This window comes from Anopheles merus, chromosome 3L, assembly GCF_017562075.2.
Source record: "Anopheles merus strain MAF chromosome 3L, AmerM5.1, whole genome shotgun sequence".
Classification (NCBI taxonomy): domain Eukaryota; kingdom Metazoa; phylum Arthropoda; class Insecta; order Diptera; family Culicidae; genus Anopheles; species Anopheles merus.
In genome coordinates this window covers 6869882-6890569 of record NC_054085.1, presented here as the reverse complement: position 1 = coordinate 6890569, position 20688 = coordinate 6869882, and the positions used below count along the sequence as shown (strand labels likewise).

The 20688-nt window shown below is 41.7% G+C and overlaps 3 protein-coding genes and 1 long non-coding RNA gene across 4 annotated transcripts; 2 read left to right on the top strand and 2 right to left on the bottom strand.

The window, feature by feature from the left end:
- The first annotated feature begins 5863 nt into the window (after positions 1–5863).
- On the top strand, positions 5864–8840 carry LOC121598642. The gene is made up of 3 exons (XM_041925772.1): positions 5864–6775; positions 7271–7535; positions 8118–8840. Exons 1-3 carry the CDS (start codon positions 6451–6453, stop codon positions 8224–8226), a joined length of 699 nt encoding a protein of 232 aa, XP_041781706.1. The 5' UTR covers positions 5864–6450; the 3' UTR covers positions 8227–8840.
- On the bottom strand, positions 7554–10127 carry LOC121598641. Its single transcript, XM_041925771.1, has 4 exons — positions 9944–10127; positions 8861–9882; positions 7997–8064; positions 7554–7621 (listed from the first exon to the last, which is right to left on the bottom strand). The coding sequence occupies exons 2-3, from the start codon at positions 9875–9877 to the stop codon at positions 8044–8046; spliced, it is 1038 nt and encodes a 345-aa protein (XP_041781705.1). The 5' UTR covers positions 9878–9882; positions 9944–10127; the 3' UTR covers positions 7554–7621; positions 7997–8043.
- A 3578-nt stretch (positions 10128–13705) lies between these two features.
- On the bottom strand, positions 13706–14242 carry LOC121598644. Its single transcript, XR_006005596.1, has 3 exons — positions 14044–14242; positions 13911–13974; positions 13706–13839 (listed from the first exon to the last, which is right to left on the bottom strand). It is a non-coding gene; the product is annotated as an uncharacterized LOC121598644 (long non-coding RNA).
- A 2794-nt stretch (positions 14243–17036) lies between these two features.
- On the top strand, positions 17037–18736 carry LOC121598382 (GTP-binding protein 128up). Its single transcript, XM_041925115.1, has 4 exons — positions 17037–17235; positions 17379–18214; positions 18294–18416; positions 18506–18736. Exons 1-4 carry the CDS (start codon positions 17194–17196, stop codon positions 18606–18608), a joined length of 1104 nt encoding a protein of 367 aa, XP_041781049.1. The 5' UTR covers positions 17037–17193; the 3' UTR covers positions 18609–18736.
- The last annotated feature ends 1952 nt before the right edge of the window (positions 18737–20688 follow it).

Here is a 20688-nt window from a genome sequence, read left to right as displayed (position 1 = left end):
TTTAAAAAAAATGTGTTTTTAAAGCAATCAGTAACAGAAAATCAGTTTCTTAACGAAAAACACACGACAAAGTGACATCGATCCGATGCCATCGACATGCGTCTTAACCTTTAGCTCTACGACCGGATTCCCCGGGAATGATTTTCATTTTCAAACTTTATAACTTTTTATTAGAAAATGGGAGCTACTTAATTTTTTCACGTATCTTTTGGAAATTTAATTTTTACTGAGGGCACATGATGAACGTATTTTTCAAAAAATCTAGAATATTTTTAAACATATTTTCTTTTGATCCCTCTATATTTCTACGACCGGCATACCCGAGCATCCCATATATTTTCTATGGGAAGTGATAGCTTTTAATATTGAAACATTCATAACTTTTTATGTAATTCATATTGAAATTTCAAATTTGGTTTAAATATAAAGGCACTAGTCTTATTTACTCTTTTAACGAAACGGGAATTTTAGAAGTTCAGTTACTATTTTTTTATATTTTGTAATATATGACAATCATTTTTTTTTTCAAGGGCAACCTTCAATGCTGCTATTGTATGTTATTTTATGCTGTTGTATATATGTTCTACTTTTTCCTCAAATTTACTCTCTTCTAATTACATTACAATTATAAAACATATTACCAACAGAGAAAAGTGTTGCAGAATTAGTATTCTTTATGTAATTCTATATTTATGAATTTATGTAATTACCAAGCATATATTCTTTATAATATTGACTATAGTTAAAAAAGAAAAGAGTATTATTTAATTAAAAATCATATGAAGAATGAATGAAAAAAGTTTCAATGTTCAACAACAGAAAACAATATTCAAAAATAGTAAACTAGATTTTAAAATTCCCATTCCTTCACTAAAGTAAATAAGACTAATGTCCGTACGTTTGTACAAAATTTGAAACTTTAATTTTCAATACAACAAAAGTTATTGTAGTTTTAGTTTGAAAAATAATAACATACAACATGTATGGGGTACCCGGGTATGATGCCGGTCGTAGAGGAGGTGAGGGTGTAAATTAGGTCATTGAGACATTGCCGGTTAACAGAACTTATAAAATAATGTGTGAACGATCTTCCATAACGGTATCGATGTAATTCGTGCCCCATCTGGTTGACTTCCCATCCTTGATAATCCTTTACTTCGTACACATATGTGCCTGTTGTGGGAAAGTACAAGGGAAAAGGTCAATCGACCACAAATGTGCGCGTGAGTGATACAAATTTTAAGCGCCCCTTGACATAATTCCCACGTGTTTGATACGATGAATAGTTTCCATATAGTTTTTTTTTAAATTCTAGATCAGTTCAGTGAATGTTACATTCCGTGTAACGTTTTAAGGGTGTAGATAGATTGAATTCCATTATTTTTTCACAACGCCAGCTATTACGTAGCTATGAAATCCTTTTTTGGTTTCATGCTGTCTTCTCTGTCCTGTATTTAATACAAGTGCGTGTATTATTTGGTTTTAAAATGTTTTCTTCAGTTGCACTTACGATTAAATACAGATAATATATAAATATGCAAACATCTTTTGTGCACTAAAAACGCGCCTGAAAATAGAATCCCCTTCTCGTTCTCGTGTTCACATTGTCTTAAGTTTAGATTGTACCAGCAGTGTAGTGTTATTCAAAGTTCATTTAAAAAAGTTCAATCTTTGCAGAAGAAAATACACACAGTCACCGTGAGGGAGAGAGAGAGGTTTAAGCTCTAAAATCTTACATCAAGAGATCACATCGAATAGTTCATTACGATTATTCGTACACTTGGCGTGTAAAGATCGGCGAGTGCGATCGTTTACACAATGAATCACCCTTACACACTAAAGCCAACACGAAAAAGGTGGTGATACTAGTGGCGATGTAGCATCCGGACACGTCTTCGCACTTCCTGCGGTGATCCATTGCTCGGCATGGGACCCGAATTCGCCATATCCACATCCCAGAACGCATCGATCGACGTGCGCCGTCCGTAGGTTGGCTGTGCCGCAGCAAAAGTGCTTGCCGCTCCACCACCACCACCACCCACCATTGCCAGCTGGCTTCGCATCAGTGTCGGAACGGATTGGCGTCTCAGCAGCGGTGCCGGAATCGATTTCCCCACCAACGACCTTCCGACCGGCGCTGGCGGCGGCGGCATCATCGGCGTATCCTCCATGCGTGCAAACGTGGCCGCTGACTCATCGACCGAGCGCTGTATGCTCATCGACGGTTGCGAGTAGTGTTGCTTCATCATACGGAACTGCTTTTGCTTTTCCCTTATCAGGGCCTGATAGTTCTGCAGCGACAAGCGACGCTGGGCATCCTCGCGCCTACCGCCCGTCCCGGTAAGATGTTTAGCAATGTCGACACCGGCCGCCAGCACCAACACCACCAGCACGGACAGAAACACGTAGATGGACGAGTTCGGTACACCATTGTCCGGCTCGGGGTCCTTTCGCTTGCCCCGCTCACCGCCCGACTGCTGCTGTAGTACCGTGCTCTTGTAGTGTAGCCCTTCCGGTCCGTCTCCGGCCATTCTCCGCCGCACGGTCGTCGTACTTTTCGACCCAAACACAAAAAACACCTCCACATCGAGACATCGTCCCGGGTACTGCTTGGAACGGTCCCACTGCCAGCTCGGTTCCTCACCTTCCACCTCCCAATCCAGATAGGAAAAGTCGAGGAGAAACGCTTCCCCAACACTCTCCACCGGATGTGGTCGGTTGAGTGCTCCGGCACGTTTCAGTTTTGTGGCAGCCCGAACCGATGCCTCCCGTTCGCGGCTCACATGGATACGGTTTTTGTAAAAGTTTAGCACAAACACGAATATCAGAAACGTTACACACGAGTACAGGTGCTTGTACGCCGTCGACATTCTGCTCGGTCCATCGAGAACTGGGCAGAACAGGTGTGAATGTATGGGCTGCAATCGATTCACGTTCACACTAAAAATCGATATCGCTTCACGGCTGATAAGAGAGCGATTGTGTGACGGACTGTTGTTGCTGCTGCTGCTGCTTGCTTTCTTGCCTGAGTCGGCCTTCAGGGAAGGTCGTGCGTATTGCGGTGCGGTGCTACTCACGAGGATTTATCTTTCAGAACAGGTGCCATTGCACTACTACCACTCGAACGACACGACACTTTTGCACATTACAGGTGGTTGCACCACTATACTATCTCTGGTCAGCGCGCGTCGTTTGCTCGCCCGACCTCGGAGAAGCGTTCTGTTTGTGGACGAGCGAAACATGTTTTCCCCTTTCTCTGGCTCGCACGGGGGAAAGTTTGTTTTCCCCGGCCCCTACTGGTGACATTGCAATTGGCTATTGGACATGCGCGCAAGAAACGAGCGAGCGCCCGTCTCTTGTCGGTTTATTTATAATAGATTTAATTTTTGGAACGGCGCCATCAAAACATGCCTTTTGTGTGTGTACTAACACTAAGATTATTTCGCTGCTGAAATGAAACAAATAGTAATAATATTACTCTTTTTTCTCTTCTGTTTGGTGTTGTGTCTGGCAGTTTCAAGTTCATGGAGAGCGAGAGAAAAGCAAATTGTGTTTAGCGCCTGTAACGGAACACATGTTTTGCTTACAGCGCAAAAAACGCGCCAAACAAGAAACGTCACGCGTTGCGAAAATACCGTTGCATAGTGTAGACAACATGGACATAAAAATTATCCTCTTTTTTTAGAGATATTTTTGTGTTTATATTTCTGGTTCTCTATTCGTAATTATTTAAACGAATTAATTTTTAGTATTGGTATAGTTTGAATGTTGCGTATTGCACTGTCAGTGCCAGTGGCGTCAAATTTCTGTCTCAGTGTAATTTTTTACTACACTATTGTATCGGAATGGGGTAAGTATTTTTAACCTTTAAGTTGGCAACCGGATACCCGGGTATTTTTTTCAACTTCGAACTGCAATAACTTTTGATTCATTGCTTTTATTGACCTGAAATTTTCCGTAGCCTCTCAACTTTTAATTTATGATTTTTTGGTGCATAAGTTGTAATTTTAAATAGCCTGTAAGTATTTTATTTTGAATTTTTTTTAACTTTACCACGTAAGTTGGCAACCAGCATTCCCAGGTATTCCATACATTTTGTATGGAGAATGACGTTTCTCTTCTTCCTCTTTTCGTATTGTGCTTATTTTCGAGTCAAATTCAAGCGATTCAAAATTTCAATTTGACCGTTATTTTTATAATAAAATGAAAAAAACTTAATGAATAAATAAAATAGAAGAGAATATATGGTCGGCATTACTTGCTTACAGCATTAAAATATAGAAAGCATTGTTTACCTATGAAAATCGTTAATTTTTTGCATCAAAACGTGTGGAATACCCGGGTATGCCGGTTGCCCACTTACGTGTGTAAATCTGGTTGCCAACTCTACGGTTAACCATGTGCGAAAAAACAAAACAATATATAGGCGGTCCCCTAGATACACGGTACCTCTTATACGCAGATTCGGAGATACGCGGTTTTCCAAATTTGACAGTTCTTTGAGCAAATTGTACTAATTTGACAAATCCATTGTGAAATACCAAATAATTTCCGTATTGATCGAATGTGAAATACCATTTCAAATCGTTTAAACCTGTTCAATTCAGTAGAATCATACCAAATAATTAATTTGGTGGCTAAAACCACCCCCTACTTGCAAAATTTCACGAAAATTAGTGATATTTTGGCTGGAAATCACGAGATTCGACTTACGCGGAAATTCGAGATACGCGGTATTTTGCGGCCGTTTTCGGTCCCCATTAACCGTGTATCTCGGGGACCGCCTGTACGCCTAGAACTATAGCATAGCAATATGGTTTTAGATATTTTTTTTTGTAAGGATAAATAATGAATCTTTTGATGAAATATGTAATTTGTAAAAAAAATAAATTATTCAAACAAAAAATATAATAGAAAAAAGCAATAAAAAACATAAGTAATCTCGCAGTTTTTAAGGGCCGTGTCTGCGCCTTGTCGCATGGCATTTAACGATGAAAAAATAGGTTGAAGTTGTTCCTACAAAACACCATACAATTAGTTTGACAGATAACATCGGATGCGACGTCCGACGAAATCAATTTTTATTATAAACGTCCGACGTTATCTGTCAAATCCCATATAAAATGTTGACAGGCCTTCAGATCAAATCGCATCTAACGGAGCACAGACACGGCCAATAAAACTGGAAAACCGGTGAGTGTTTATCTTTACTTTTTTCAATAAGCGTTGTCGGAAAGCGTGTACCTATATCGCTTTCTTACAAGTCGCGATTCAATATTGGGGGCCGAATTAATTTCTAGTATCGTTCCCGTCGTCCGAAGCTGTTGTAAATTTTTCATAAACATTTGCGATCTTACCCAGGTTTAGCTGTCCCTCCTAAATAATATTAATAAGTACTTGCTGTAGAACTTGCTTAAAAACATGCTTATAATTTGAATTTAAAAATCATACAGAATCGGCATCTCGATCAATGATGCTTAAAAGATGCAAAATATCATATATTTATTATCTTACGAATTTATTCTTGTTCTTTTGTTAAATATCCTAAAAACCAATGTAAATAAAAAATTTTAGAAAAAACCCTTTTCAGAAAAGTAAATTCCATTTAAAAAAGTCGGATCCGTCCAGTGATGTGTATGAAGGAAATAAAATCTATTATATAATATTTTTGGAAAACAGGAGGAATTCGTTTTTATATTATTAAAATTAATTTGGAAAGCATTAAACCTCATATTTATTTGATCAACAAGCATTTGATCCTTTCTATCTCCAGTGTGCATTTCAAGAAGTCAATCCATGGGTATGGCTACGTTTAAAAAATCGTAACGATTTGTTGAAGAGGAATAAGCGGGGAGGAAGAAAAGGGCTTTATTTACCTGGCGCATCACATCGCGTTGTTTTCTTTCTGCCGCGTATCTGTACGCAGCGCTGGTGTTCGGCTTCGTGTGCTTTTACATATCTGATTTCGTGTACAAAAAAGTGCCCGTTACCCTCCTGTTACTGTGTGGAGGCGTTCACAACCACACAACCACAAGCGGCCTGGTGTCGTCACATTCTAGAAGGTCATCAAAGTGTTATTACAACAAAGTTGAGCTTTACTGCATCGATCCCGTTAAAGCAGTGGTGGTTGCGTGGTGGCCAGAAATAGTTACCGAAATAACGGAGGAACGATTGTTTCGGTACCACGCGTGGGTTGGTATCGAAAGCGAAAACTAAGCAGAGTGTGTAGGTTGCAGCAGTGTGATTCAGCTAAATGCACCACACCACCGTAAACACGCACGTCGCCATCCCACGCAAGCGCATTCACAGCACACCGAGCGCATCACATACCGTTTGTGAGCGCGCGTGTTAGTGTTTGTGTATTTTGTTTTACAAATTTTATTCCAATTCTGTGTGCACCGGTTCGTGACCCATATCGAATTGAACGAAAAACAGCCAGTTTGAAGTATAATGTCGTCTTCAATACACGTTGAGAGTGCGGCACAGAATCACAACAACGGAACAGCAGTAGTCGGCGGTGGTATTATGCCCGTCGGGGCGGAAAAATGGTACGGCAATGGGACGAAAGGAATGGCCGATGTGCAACCGCACCAGCGTCCCCGAAGGCTATCGTTCAACGGGTCCGATATGGAGCTTTCCGACCTGAAGGGTGTCCAGGGAGCTCCATCCGACCGGGAGAAGAATGCCATCGACACGAAGCAAACGCTGATCTTGCTAGCCGTCGCCACAACGCTTGCGGTTTCCATCAAATATCTGCTTCCGTCCTTCGATCTGGGTTAGTACCATATACAAAGGGTGCAGGGAAAAGGTTGCAATACATCCACTATGTGTGTATGTGTGTGTCTGTCTGTATTGAGTAACTATTTACATGTGAGATATTACCATCCCACTTTTGGGTTGGGAGGAGGGCCATGTGCGTCCACCTTCCCGCCGGTTCGGCTCGTCGTGTGCCGTCCGTTTGTTTGTGTTTGCATTCGGTCGAATGCGTGGCAGTTGCCGGACGTGCCGCGATGTTTTCGAGAGGGTTTGATGAAATCATCAGCTTCAGTTCCTCAATCTCCTCCCGTACAAAGGTTGCATGTGTAGTCATCTAATCTTGTGCCTTTATAAATAACCTCGGTCTCGGTACGTTCCGTTTAATACACGCCCCGGTGTTTTGTAAGATACGGCGAGCTTAATCCAATTTGTATGATAAATCAATCGTTATCAGGTCCTAAACTAAAATCGAGATACTAAACATATTTTTTTCCGTTTGTTCCCCCTCACACAGAATCATACCGATCGATCGGTTCCCGAGTCGTCACAGTGGTGGATAATGTGTGGCAAGATTTCTTAGACCGGTGTACCCGTGTCCGACTGCCGACCTTCTCGTGGAAGATGGAAAACCTTCTCCAGCAGGCTGGTACGGTGTCGCATACGCTGTATGCGGTCGCTTTCGGGCTGCTGCTTTCGTCGTTTACCTGGTACATCATCTACCTGGACAGCAGCATTCCGGGGGTCAATCCACCGACACCGTTTTCGGCCTCGAAGAAACGGTATGTATTATTTGTTTATTACATTTTTGTGCATGGCCTACCCGTGTGGGTAATATCAATAAAGGCTTTAAAATTACAAATTTTCCCTAGTTTAATGTTGAAGAAATATTGCACTGAGTATTTAACGTAACTGTTCCTCGGTTCTTTTCTTATTGGGTGCTTCAAGTCCAAGTGCTCCTAGTCAAATAGGACTTTAGGGTGTAAGAGATTTAATATTTATTTATTTATTTATTTATTTATTTATTGAAAACAATCTATTGCAAGGCAATTAGTTTAAATTGAGGCCATGTATGCAATCGTATGAATCGAAGAAAAAATCAGTTAAAGCTATGCTCAACTAGGAGATGGAGCTAATATGGCTTGTGGCAAAGCAATCTTATGAGGCTCTTACTTAATTTGATAAGTCAAATTCTTCAAACAGCACCTTAAAGTTAACGATAGCATAAAGATTGAATACTCACCGTAATATTTCGTCCACGTTCAATCACGCATAATCTTCAAAAACTCTTCATGGGAGCTGTTGGAGTACCTAGAAATGGATTGAAAATATTCATTGATCTAATTTTCCAATCCTATTTGTAGCTACCGTGGTGGACCACCCAGCAAGGAACGCCGGTTTCACCTACCCTACATAACTGCCCTGCTGAGCGGCGTGGTTGGATTCTTAATTGTACTTCTCGTCAATGAGTAGGGCACGCATCGTGGACCATGGAGAACGTCCCCATTAAAAACAAAACAACACACCGTGTGTGCCCGCTTTGCTCCGAAAAGTGCCTCCATGTGCTCTAATATGAAACGTGGGCAGCTACATATACTATTGCTTTCGCATTCCGGCAGATGATGTAAGGCGATGAGATTTTTTGGAACTGTGCAATCCATTTGCATCAACTATCGTGGCGCACACCGCATTACTCGTTTATCTTATTTATTTTTTTTTTACTAATTATTATGCTTTAACATTTCGTTCCTTTTTGCAACGAAAAACGGACTAACGTGCGTATGTGAAGCTTAACTCGGGTGTTGTTTTAGTCTATGTTAGAAAGTAGAATAATCAACTTGTATTTTAAGGCTTTTGTTGGTCGCTTCATTTTGTAAATAACAAAAACACTGTACTACATCATCACGTGTGCGTCTAGGGGCAAAAAAAGTTCATTTATAGTTTTCGTTTTTACAATAATAGTGCATTTAGTACAAACAATTGTCGTAATAGTGTATTAATTAGCCGATTGTGCTGCAACGGCACCCGCAAGCGCGTTTTTTGAATGTAATAAATTAAAGATAAAAATAGGAACCGCAAAAAGGAAACCGAATTTCTATCGTCTCACCTTTGCAGTGAATGCGCTGACCGTCTGCAGGCGCATAATCGTCCGACCGTACGCTTCCGTGGTACGGTTTATTTTCAGTATCTGCAACCGGCTTCCCACGGGTTGAAGCCGTCCGACACAGCGTACCAGATCGCCCGGTGCCAGCGGTGGTAAATCTTGGTCGATCTCGTAGAACACACCCTGCATTACCGGGCCTTGGTTTCGGTGCCGCAGCAGGATAATCTTCTCCTTCCCTTTCGTGCCGGGTTTGATGCTAATCACGTTAGCAACGGTTTCCAGCAGCAACGGAACCTGTCTTCCCTGCTCACGGATCGCTTTCTGCAGGTGCTCGATCGTACCGGAAAGGATGCGCAGGGAAGCTGGTTTGAGGTTCTGCTGCTGCGTACCGCCGGAAACGTCACTGGTAGCTGCCGTCAGGGTTGACGATCCTTTTGGGAAGTTTGCAGCCGTAGTTTTACTGTATTTTGAAGCGCTATGTTCTGCTGGATGCTTTCGTTTTTCATGCCCAAATGTTGTTCCGGTGTAGGGAGGACAAGTGACGTTTGAACCTCCACCGGATGATGCACCTGAACGATGCAAGTTTTGCAATCCCACTGTCGGTTTGGATGAGGCCGACCATCCCTTGAGTTCAGCGTTTGTTTTAAGATTGTTGGTGCTTGAGTTAGCTAAAGAAACTTTTCTGTTATGTACCGGTATGGATGTAGTGAAGCTAGAACTAAAACTGCAATCCAGAAAGGAACCGTTTAATGATTGTGTAGCGTTCAAATCATGTCTTTGCTGATTAACGGTTGCTTTCTCTACACATCCATTTCTGCCATTAGGCACATTAGACGAATACGACATGATAAACTGCTTTGGAGCTGGTGGATGGGATGCATTCGCAGCACCGTTCGGTTGTTCCAGCTCTCGAAACGAGCTCATTATGGAGGGAGTTTCCAGTATTGCAGCCGACATGGGAAACCGTGGCCCGGCTTTCCGCGGTGCCGGTGTATGCGGACAAGAACGGTTGTTGTACATCGTTACTAAAAGAGATGACAACTGCAAGGTTTAATGAAATTAACAATAGGAAAATATAAAACTTACTGTTTTGATGCGTTTAATTAACGTGCTTGTATATATCAAGCAGGATTGCTACGTTGTAAAAGCACATTTTCATAACGGAACGCACCTTTGCAAGGTGATTTGTTTGGTTTGAACACAATTCCCAAGCAACAAATTGTCATAGTTGTACAGGCGGTCCCCGAGATACACGGTACCTCTTATACGCGGCCCGGATGACAATTTCAGCACGAAAAATCGGGTTGACATTTGATGCAAGTCGCTTTCCGTTCCGCTTTTCAGACGAAAGCGATCTCACTATGAGCAGCGTGCTGTGAGAAAAAAGGAAGGGGAAAATCAGTGCAATCATCGTCATGGTAGTCATGGCGAAAAAAAGGTATTCCCCTCTTTCACTTTTTCCACCGTTACATCCCTAGTACACTCTGACTCTTCCTTTCTATTCAGTTTATCTGTTGACTTGTTGTACTGCCATGGTTGGATTTGATCCGCAGTACATCAAATCAGAACAGCTCTATTAAACATGTAAACCATTGAAGGCTTCGAAATCTAGGACTTTTAAAAGGCACTAGTAGACACATCCAAGCTCGGAGAAGAAATAGATCAATGCACCAGTGAAATTATTTACGATGATATCGTGTTACCTTGGATGATTGCATGGAGTTTGAGAAACATCAATGGATGATGACGAGCAAAGGATGGAGAGTGCAAGCAATTCATTTGTTTTTCGTGAATTGTGGAAACTAAATTTGATTCTTTTTGAATGGAAGCTGCTGATTTAGGATCCAGGCTAGACAAAGAAAAAAAAAGAAGATTTGAAGAATTTGAAGAAAAAAATTGAAAACAGAATGTATAAATCCTCTATGTGCAAATAATGACTGAAGCAATTCCAATGTGACTAGCAGTGGAAAAGGAGTGTACGCTCTCTAAGCATGGATGAATTTGCAAGTAACGGAGGATGGAAGAACACTGCAAAACAGCACATGGTATGTACATGTGGCCAGCCGGCTCTGTCACTCAATTTACAATACAAACCATTAAAAGTACGTAATTTCATTTAGCTTTTTTAGGGTTCTTTGCCGCGTGTAATTTTCAAGCTTATAAGGCAGGCTTTTAGGCTTTAGGCCTTTCTGTGATTCATAGGAATGTTTTAGAATTGTGCATGCAGGTCAGAACTACAAAATACATCACGAATCAATAACAATTATACTATTTTTTTAAGTAATTGATTAAATGTGTATTTCCCTCAGTTTTAATGTGTTCCATCGTATTCGGTTGTTTAAGTGTCGATCATCTGTGTCGGCCAGGGGCCTCAAAACTGGCACCTACGCACCGCTCACAAGTAAAATTGCTACTCAATCCTTCTCTGGTTAGGATATTTGATACAATCCCCTGCTAGACGCTTCAATCAAGCCTCTACTTTCGTGTGACCGATTAGGGCCTCCATTCGTCTTTATCCGCCATTGCTAACAATCACACACAAAAAACATGGCCTTTCATGTAATATTAGATGGTGTTGCGGTCCCGCCGCACTCGTTTCCTTCGCCTTTATTTTCGCGTTTTGTGGACCATTATTTTCGGTTTTAAATTCGACTCGATGCGTATTCTCTCTAGGTATTTTCAATCCATGTAATATTCCTCTTGATTTTCAACGTTAACGGTCATCGCACAACTGGGTATCTTCTTCATCGTCAAACGCTACTTCATGTTTTGTTGATGCCTGTGATGGGGAAAGAATCATCCTCTGCAATTTTAAAACTTTTTTTTACATTGGTAACAACTCTCTGGTGGGTATTTTACACTTACATAGAGGCTGTAAATCAACTATTGGTAAGGGAGGATGTTCATCGTCTTCCCATGTTGGATTTTACGTTGTCTTCAAAGTATCTTGTGTCCGATACAACATTTCACTATATTTTAACTGATTTGGGATATTTAATATGCTATTTTAACAAAAGAATCGAGAAATGTGGCTCGCGGACAATTATTGCACGTTTTAAAATGTAAACTATTCGTAGATGACCCACTATTCTCCTCAAACCACAACGCAATGGCGGCTCGATGTGGGGAATATATTTTTACTCACTCCAAAATCCGACCTCATCATGATTTCATCATGTGAGCGGCTGTTGCTTGATCATCTCATTAGAGCAACCATCGACGATAGATTTGCTCACCATACAAACAAAATCATCTCGCCTCAGCGAGGGGAAAAAACAAGCTTGCTCAGTACGCAGGAGAAAACGATGATAGCCTCTCAGTATGGGTTGAAGCAGCTGTCATTGAGCTCGCCATAGTGAGAGTAGGCTGGATTGTCATTTGGGAGGTGTATAAATGACAAGAAAGTTGTTCAGAGCAAAATGACTTTTCTCGACTTGACATAACTGTTCCGGGGGTTTCGGTATAAAATTCGGCGAAGGCTGGTGAGGGGTAATGAAATTTGTATGCAGGGATTGACATATGTCTCCCACAATGTCACCCATCAAAAGCGATAAAAATCAACCTTCTAAATACATACACCTTGTTCAGGTGGGCTTATGGTGTTCTTTCTGACCAATACCGACACACAATTTGACGGTTTGTTTCATAACAAAATCTAGTATGCTATGCAGTTGAAAAGATATCTCGTAGGAATGGTTTGTGGTTTTATTGAGGCATAGCACGAAGAAATAAGCCAAAAAACATGACGGCTTGTTCTTGGATTAAAACGAAGATTTGAAGGCTATATATTCCAAAAAAGATCATTTCTGCCGCATCTGATACATAGGCAACAATTATTGAATCCTTTCTGGTAGAGCAATAATTATGGCAAGCAAGGAGCACTGTACCAACCGAACCAAATATGATTTTATACTGAATTTATCAGAGTGCCTGCGCATATCTCCTTTGGCCCTGTTCAACAGACCACCGATTGATCTCATCTTGATATCGAGTAAAATTGTGAAAATTGTGGATAGAGTTAGGAGTTAGTCCATAAAAAAATCATCAAAGCATCCAGTTTGTTATGGACCTAACTGTCAAACCAGGTTTTCTTCATATTTTCGTGTTTACGTCAAATTGCACTGGATAAGCCCACCTGATATATCAACTCACTTTGGATAAACAGCAGGCGGAATTCCGTGGCCGCAAAATTCTGGTCCGTGTATTTTCGGCCTTATACTAACTATTAACCGATTGATTAAAGGTGAAATAATCATAAAATTAGTGAATTTTATAAGTTGTATATGAATTTGACATTTCTTGGACCATTATCTGTGCAAATTGATTAACCGGCAACTGTCCGGTCCCGAGTCGACGTTCTACTGTAATTGAATTTCTATTCCAATAAACTCGAAAAATAAGTTGAGGTGAATATAATCCAACTCGACCTGCCCCATGGTGAATATATTTTCTGATTTGTTGTTTGGGTAGTTGACCAAAATTGTTTTGATTTCCTGTCATTAATTTTCGCGAGCTAAACCCGTCTGCTAAACTAAGTTTTATGTTTGAACTATTTACACCTTTATTACACATATTAAATGATACAAAAACAATATATTGATGTCTGGGGCCGCGCGCACGAGCCGCACCGTGAGCCCTACCGGGAGCCCTGCTCGACCGGTAGCCTGTTACACACTCCTGCGTTAGGTGCGCTCTGCACACACTTAGCGCGCATCGCTAAGTGCGGCGTATTAGTGTGCGTGAGCGCAGTGTCGATTCCTGGATGTCGACCAGCAGCAGCGCAACTGCTACGGCGAATCCAGGGCTCGGCACGTCTATCCACAACACTAAGTCTTTCTATATTCCGTTTAGGCTGAGCCCTTGAGTCGTTTAGATCTCGTTTAGTGGTCGTTTAGTGGATTTGTGGCACTTGGGGCATTCTTTTATAATGGCGCAGTCCCGTTTTTTGTTGCCATACCCCTGTCCATACCAGTGGATGGTTGCTTAGACAAAAAGGAAAATCTCACTTCAAGATTAACTCAATCTGTAGTACTACCGAACGATCACATCTTACCTACCTCAAATTACGCACTGCAACTACTTCACGCAATATTGACACAGCATGTCATTTTGTTAATCTGCAAGGTAAAGAAGAGCACGCATTGTTCATCTAATGCTTAAAATTAAACATTTTTTAGCAAACTTACCCCTCTCGCCGGATGTTTTGCCTCATCACATCTCGCTCAGCTACGCCCGCAGGCGTGCCAGCACTTTGAACGGCGATCCCTTGCGTTGCACAGTAATTTAAACCCTCTCAGCAATTAATAAAATTACACGTGTCTCCTTTTTCTGTTGATTTTCATCCAACCATATTGAGCACTTATATTTCGTATTAACCACCAGGTTGTTTACATTTTTCACGCGTCGATGTGCGCGAATGTGACGATACGACAAATCGAGCGAGAACAAGCGAGAAGGAGAAAGAAACTCACCTCGAAACGAGCACCGTAAGCGATTAAAGAACGGCTAGAGAAAATGAGCGAGATGCAGCTAGTTTTGAACGTCAAAAATTCACATTTTGTCCAACGGGGCGAAAACGTACACCAAAGTGAATTAAAAATATCAGGTAGTGAATAAGGGTCTTTGGGGGGTCGCCATAGTTGAGGGACTTTACGTCATTTTAAAACCGTTAACTATTGGTTTGCGTATACAAAGCATAACAAACAGAACAGATTTATTGGCTACTACGTGCATGTTTGTATGTTTAATGATTTTAACGAAAAAATGAGATATACAGTAGAACGTCGATTATCCGGGCAGCTCGGGACCGGACGGTTGCCGGTTAATCGATTTGCACGGATAATGGTCCAAGAAATGTCAAATTCATATAAAACAACACATAATACACAAGTTTTATGATTAATTCACCTTGAATCAATCGGTTAATCGTTATTTGAATATTATTATAATCAATAACTATAGTTTAAACAACTGGTTATGAAAAAATGAATTTCGAAAATACCATTAGATACTACAGAGATGCACAAAAAACTGGTTGCCCTCTTGACTATCGCTGCAAATGTTCGCTGTACGTTTGAACAGCTGTCACATTTATGCGCGCGGTTAAGCCGCCCGCCGGTTAATCCACCCCCGGATAATCGATGTTCTGCTGTATTAACAAAACATTTGATGATTTGTTTAGGTACGAAATTTAAAATCATGTGAATAAGAGTTCTAATCTCACTTTAATTGTCCATGAGGCTTGCAGATAATGAGGAAAAAATATAAAAACAGGAAAAATAAATAATTTAATATTTTTTACCCTCAAACATGTCGAAACACAATGAACTATAGAATAAATTCATGAAATAACACTCTTCAATCTATATTTTAATGTTAGATAAGAACTCGCAAAGCCCAACATATATTTTTAAAGAATATTTAATTGAAAAATGTGGGAGAAAAATATAAGGAATCAATTAACCGTAGAGTTGGCAACCAGATTTACACACGTAAGTTGGCAACCGGCATACCCAGGTATTCCACAGGTTTTGATGCAAAAAATTAACGATTTTCATAGGTTAACAATGCTTTCTATATTTTAATGCTGTAAGCAAGTAATGCCGACCATATATTCTCTTCTATTTCATTTCCCAAGCGCCACAGATTAAGCTTAAACGACTGGAAAATTGAATATCCATAGGAAAAAATGAAAGCTTCACAGCTTCATTGGTTTGATCAATAGATGGCGTATTACAACTCATCATTATATTGCTATCCTTTTCTTGCAATGTGTTTCGACAAGTTTCATCTTATAATGACCTATATAGCCTTCTAACTTTCTGAGCAAAAATCTATATGAATGGTCATGTGGTCAGATACGTGGGTATCCACACCAACGACCATTACTCAAATCTCACTTGCTTCAGTACTGGTGGTTTCCGTTGGAGTTTAGTATTTAAACAATCGTATCGCCGTTCTAGTTCTAGCGATGCATAACTTCAATGCGAAACCATACAACAGTACAGAGGAAATGAGAAAGCTCTCCTCCAAGCGAGGAAGCTCCACAGGTTGGGTATCCCACAAACAGATGGCGCCACCAGCTTTTTTGCTATTTTTAGAATGCATGAGTCGTTTGCCGTCTGCTAAACGAAGTCTTTCTATATTCCGTTTAGGTAGAGAATTTGAGGCGTTTAGAAGGCGTTTAGTGGTCGTTTAGTGGATTTGTGGCACTTGGGTTATTCATTAAGTTTTTTTTCATTTTATGATAAAACTAACGGTCAAATTGAAATTTGGAATCGCTTCCCAGGTGACAACTGTTCTACATTTTTAGCTTAAACTCCTTGTGAACAGCTCGATTTAACCCATTGCCTCATACAACCCTTGAAAACATGGATGTGTGAGTGAACAACGATGTGTTGAAGCGTTGATGTTTATGTCAGAACTTCGGTAGAAGCCGGACAAACAAGAAGCTTGCAGTTTCGTCTCCGGTGTTCAACAACCAAAACACTGAGTAAGAAGAAAACGATCTATCCAGGAGTATCAGAATAGCGGAGAAACGCAAGGAAAGTAACAAAACAACGTGAAAGAGTATTTTATAATAAACTTTTTGTTTGATACGGATTGAAGATTACGCATGTTTTGTTTTGTTCCGGTAGCTTGTGCACAACGTGATGACAATTCTCAAAAAGGCACCAGAAAAAAACGCTTCACTCTGACGTTTCAACTGTTATAATAAGCTTAAACTCTGCAATATCGCTTGCTCTTTAAGCCAGTTTTAAGCCTGCACTTTAAGCTTCCAGCAACTCGAAAATGTCACTTGGGTTGAATTTGACTCGAAAATTAGCACAATACGAAAAGAGGAAGAAGAGAAACGTCATTCTCCATACAAAATGTATGGAATACCCGGGTATGCTGGTTGCCAACTTACGTGGTAAAGTTAAAAAAAAATTAAAATAAAATACATACGAGCTGTTTAAAATTACAACTTATGCACCAAAAAATCATAAATTAAAAGTTGGGAGGCTACGGAAAATTTCAGGTCAATAAATGCAATGAATCAAAAGTTATTGCAGTTCGAAGCTGAAAAAAATACCCGGGTATCCGGTTGCCAACTTAAAGGTTAAAAAAAAGCAAACAAAGTTTGAATCCTGGGGGCCTTACGTCAAGTGACGAATTGTCAAAATGCTTCAGATTGCACAACCTGATATTATTAATCCACCTGAACGTACACGATCGCACACACCACGATATTTCGCCGGAAAATTACAGAATTTGTGTGCTGCTGCCACTATCCATGATTTATCTCGTTCGTTCATTTATTTGACCAACTCCGTGCTGCTGCAAGAGCGTGCAAGATGAGTACGATTCTGGAAAAGATTGCTCAAATCGAGTCGGAGGTAAGGCAACAAAGCGCTGGCCACGTCCGGCACTTGTGGAAACCCATCCATCCCACCCATCGAACTGCGCTCGAGGTTATGATGATTTGTTGTGTTTTTGTGTGTGTGTGTTTTCGGTCCGGCGGTTCCGTTTCAACCCGTAGATGGCTCGTACCCAACGTAACAAGGCTACGGCGGGACATTTGGGCTTGCTGAAGGCACGGTTGGCCAAGCTGCGGCGCGAGCTCATCACTCCCAAGGGTGGCGGCGGTGCATCGGAACAGGGTTTCGAAGTTTCCAAAACCGGTGACGCCCGGGTCGGCTTTGTCGGGTTTCCCTCGGTCGGCAAATCGACCCTGCTGTCCAATTTGGCCGGTGTCTACTCGGAGGTGGCCGCATACGAGTTCACCACGCTGACGACCGTGCCGGGCTGTATCAAGTACAAGGGCGCCAAGATACAGCTGCTGGATTTGCCCGGAATCATCGAAGGTGCGAAGGATGGTAAGGGTCGCGGTCGGCAGGTAATTGCGGTGGCACGTACCTGCAATCTGATTTTCATGGTGCTGGACGTGCTGAAACCGCTCACGCACAAGAAGCTGCTCGAGCACGAGTTGGAAGGGTTCGGGTTGCGGCTGAACAAGCAGCCGCCGAACATTTCCTACCGTCGGAAGGACAAGGGTGGAGTGAACCTGAACGCCACCGTAGCACAGTCGGAGCTGGACCTGGACACGGTGAAGACGATTCTGGGCGAGTACAAGATTCATAATGCGGACATTACGCTGAAGTACGATGCGACGGCGGACGATCTGATCGACGTGATCGAGGGCAACCGCATTTACATCCCGTGCATCTATCTGCTGAACAAGATCGATCAGATTTCGATCGAGGAGCTGGACGTCATCTATAAAATCCCGCACTGCGTACCGATCTCTGCCCATCACCACTGGAACTTTGATGATTTGCTCGATATGATGTGGCAGTATCTGAAGCTGGTGCGAATGTAAGTGGTCCTTAATGGTGTGAAAATGGTAAAAATGTGGTGCTTACACACCATTATTTTGTTGCCTTCTCTTTTGCAGCTATACCAAACCGAAGGGCCAGCTGCCGGACTACAGCTCACCGATTGTACTGCACCACGAGCATACTACCGTAGAAAGTTTCTGTAACAAGCTTCACCGAACGATTGCTAAAGAATTTAAATAGTAAGTAAAGCCGTTGTATCTTTAATTTAAAAAGGCGCTTCGTTTATTGGGGCTTTTTTTGCTTTCTTTCTCTCTCCCAACTCCAACAGTGCACTTGTGTGGGGTTCGTCCGTCAAGCATCAACCGCAAAAGGTCGGTATCGATCACGTGCTGAACGATGAGGATGTGGTGCAGATTGTAAAGAAGGTTTAAGGCAGTTGATATATCGTGTTGAAAATGGGGCAATCAGCAGACGACACACCATCCCAGACTGTCCGTCGATCGGTTTGAAGAAAAACTAAAGAACGTGCGCAAATAATTATGAACGTTGATCGCTTTAATACGCCTTTTACAAGGATTACCTTCTTTTATACACCGAAATGAAGCGAAAAACACGAACAGTGATGTTAGTGAAATGGTATGTAGTCTGCAATGTAATTTATTTAATGTTTTGTGCATCTTTAATAGTTAAACTACGTCGTGCGTGGCCTTATCTAATTGTCCGGTGCTGCCGTAGTGCTACGGAATCGTCCCAGGTAGCGGTTTCGCAGTTCCGGATTAAAAAGACCGCGTCGATTGAGCACCGTGCGCGAGTTTGCCGTTGTTCTGCGCTGCGGTTCGGTCGTCGTTGGACGGGACATCCGTCGTTTCCCTGCTCCAAAACGCACCATTCGACCGTGTGTCCTTGGAGCGGGTGTGGTTGTGGTCGTGGTGGTGATGGTAGTGGTTGTGGTACTATCCATAGTAAAATCACTCTGCTCGGTAGCACTTTCGTCACCGGATTGATCAGTCACAGTGGTTAACTGTTCCTCCAAGCAGCACGGTTCACAGTCACTCTCCTCCAACCCATCACTGTTCACTCTGGGACAATTCACGTTCGCACACCGGCAGCCACTACGGTACACGTGATCAGTACGCTCCGTTGGCGCCGGTTCATCCACCATCTCAGCAACCGTTACGGGAGCCGCCGTTTCGTTTTCCTCTTCTCCTGCAACATCCTCACAATGGCCACAGGTTGCCAACAAAGCAAGCACTAGCAAAAATAGTAACCGATAGGACCGCCGCTGCATTTCGTATTTCGATTGGGCACACGAATGGCTCGTGCGTGCACTGTCGCGTACCATTAAATATAAGACAACTTAACATACGACGAGGTACATCATCATCACCCGATGTGATGTGTTCTTCTCCCCCCTCGGGACAAAAGGGGAAACAGGTTCTGCGTTTGGGGTGGTAAGTGCAAAAGGGATTCCTGTTTTCTTCTGCTCGAGGCCAGCAGGAAAATCGGCGATAGGTTCAAGGCCATCAATGGTGCGCTGCGAAGACGATATCGTCTTCGCGGTGAAACACGTTGCACACTAATTGCAACCGATGAACAGTGAGAGACAGGGAGAGAGCGAGAGAGAAAATATGCAATTTTATCATCGGTCCCAACCCACCGAGCCCATCACTCGGGGAGGCAGAAATGGGATTTTGTTGCGATTGCGAGATATGAATGATGGAAGATTAACACATTCGTCTTGCTTTACTTACGCGTGCGCGCGGGTCTCGTTCGTGTGCTGGTACATTTCCGGCAACATCGTTACGATTCGTTTTGCACGCTTGTTAAACGGTTGTTTGGATTGTTTTTTCTTTGGCTGAAGTTCAGGTTTGCATGTGCAAAAATCGATTTAATTAACTGGGTGGCTCTCCTCTTCTACGACATGAGCAGGCAATTATAGAAATGTATCTTTTTTTCAATTTCCATTCTTACACAAAGTGTAAACAATTAAACAATGCGATGAGTAATAATGCTCTTTAAGCTGCAGTAAATTCTAGATAAGAGAAGTATTTTATAATTTTCTTTCAAAATCTTTTATTCATTTTTTCAATTATCTTTTTTATCCATTTGGAATGTTATATTTGTTTTTTCATACTTTATTGTTAATGTGTACGTATTGCTGCTAAATCTTGGGAATATATTCGTTTTTAATTTTCCATTAAAAAGTTAATACTCATCTTTTCAATTTTTTTTCGTTTATTTCCTTACTTCGTCTATTTTGCTGCTCAATTGTCACTGCTATTAAGCCATTCGATAGGCTTAAAATCAATACATAGCCAATGAAAGTTGGGTCGTTCTCATGGTACATGGTACAACTTGAACACAACGATGTAACAAAACATGCCCCCGTGATGAGTCCGAGCCCCAAATGGACCGTTCCCCCATACGTTGAATAATTAAGTGGATTCGATTTATTTATACGCCATCGCCCTCAACTTCCACGCGTCATTTGAAGAAGGATCGAGAAATTCG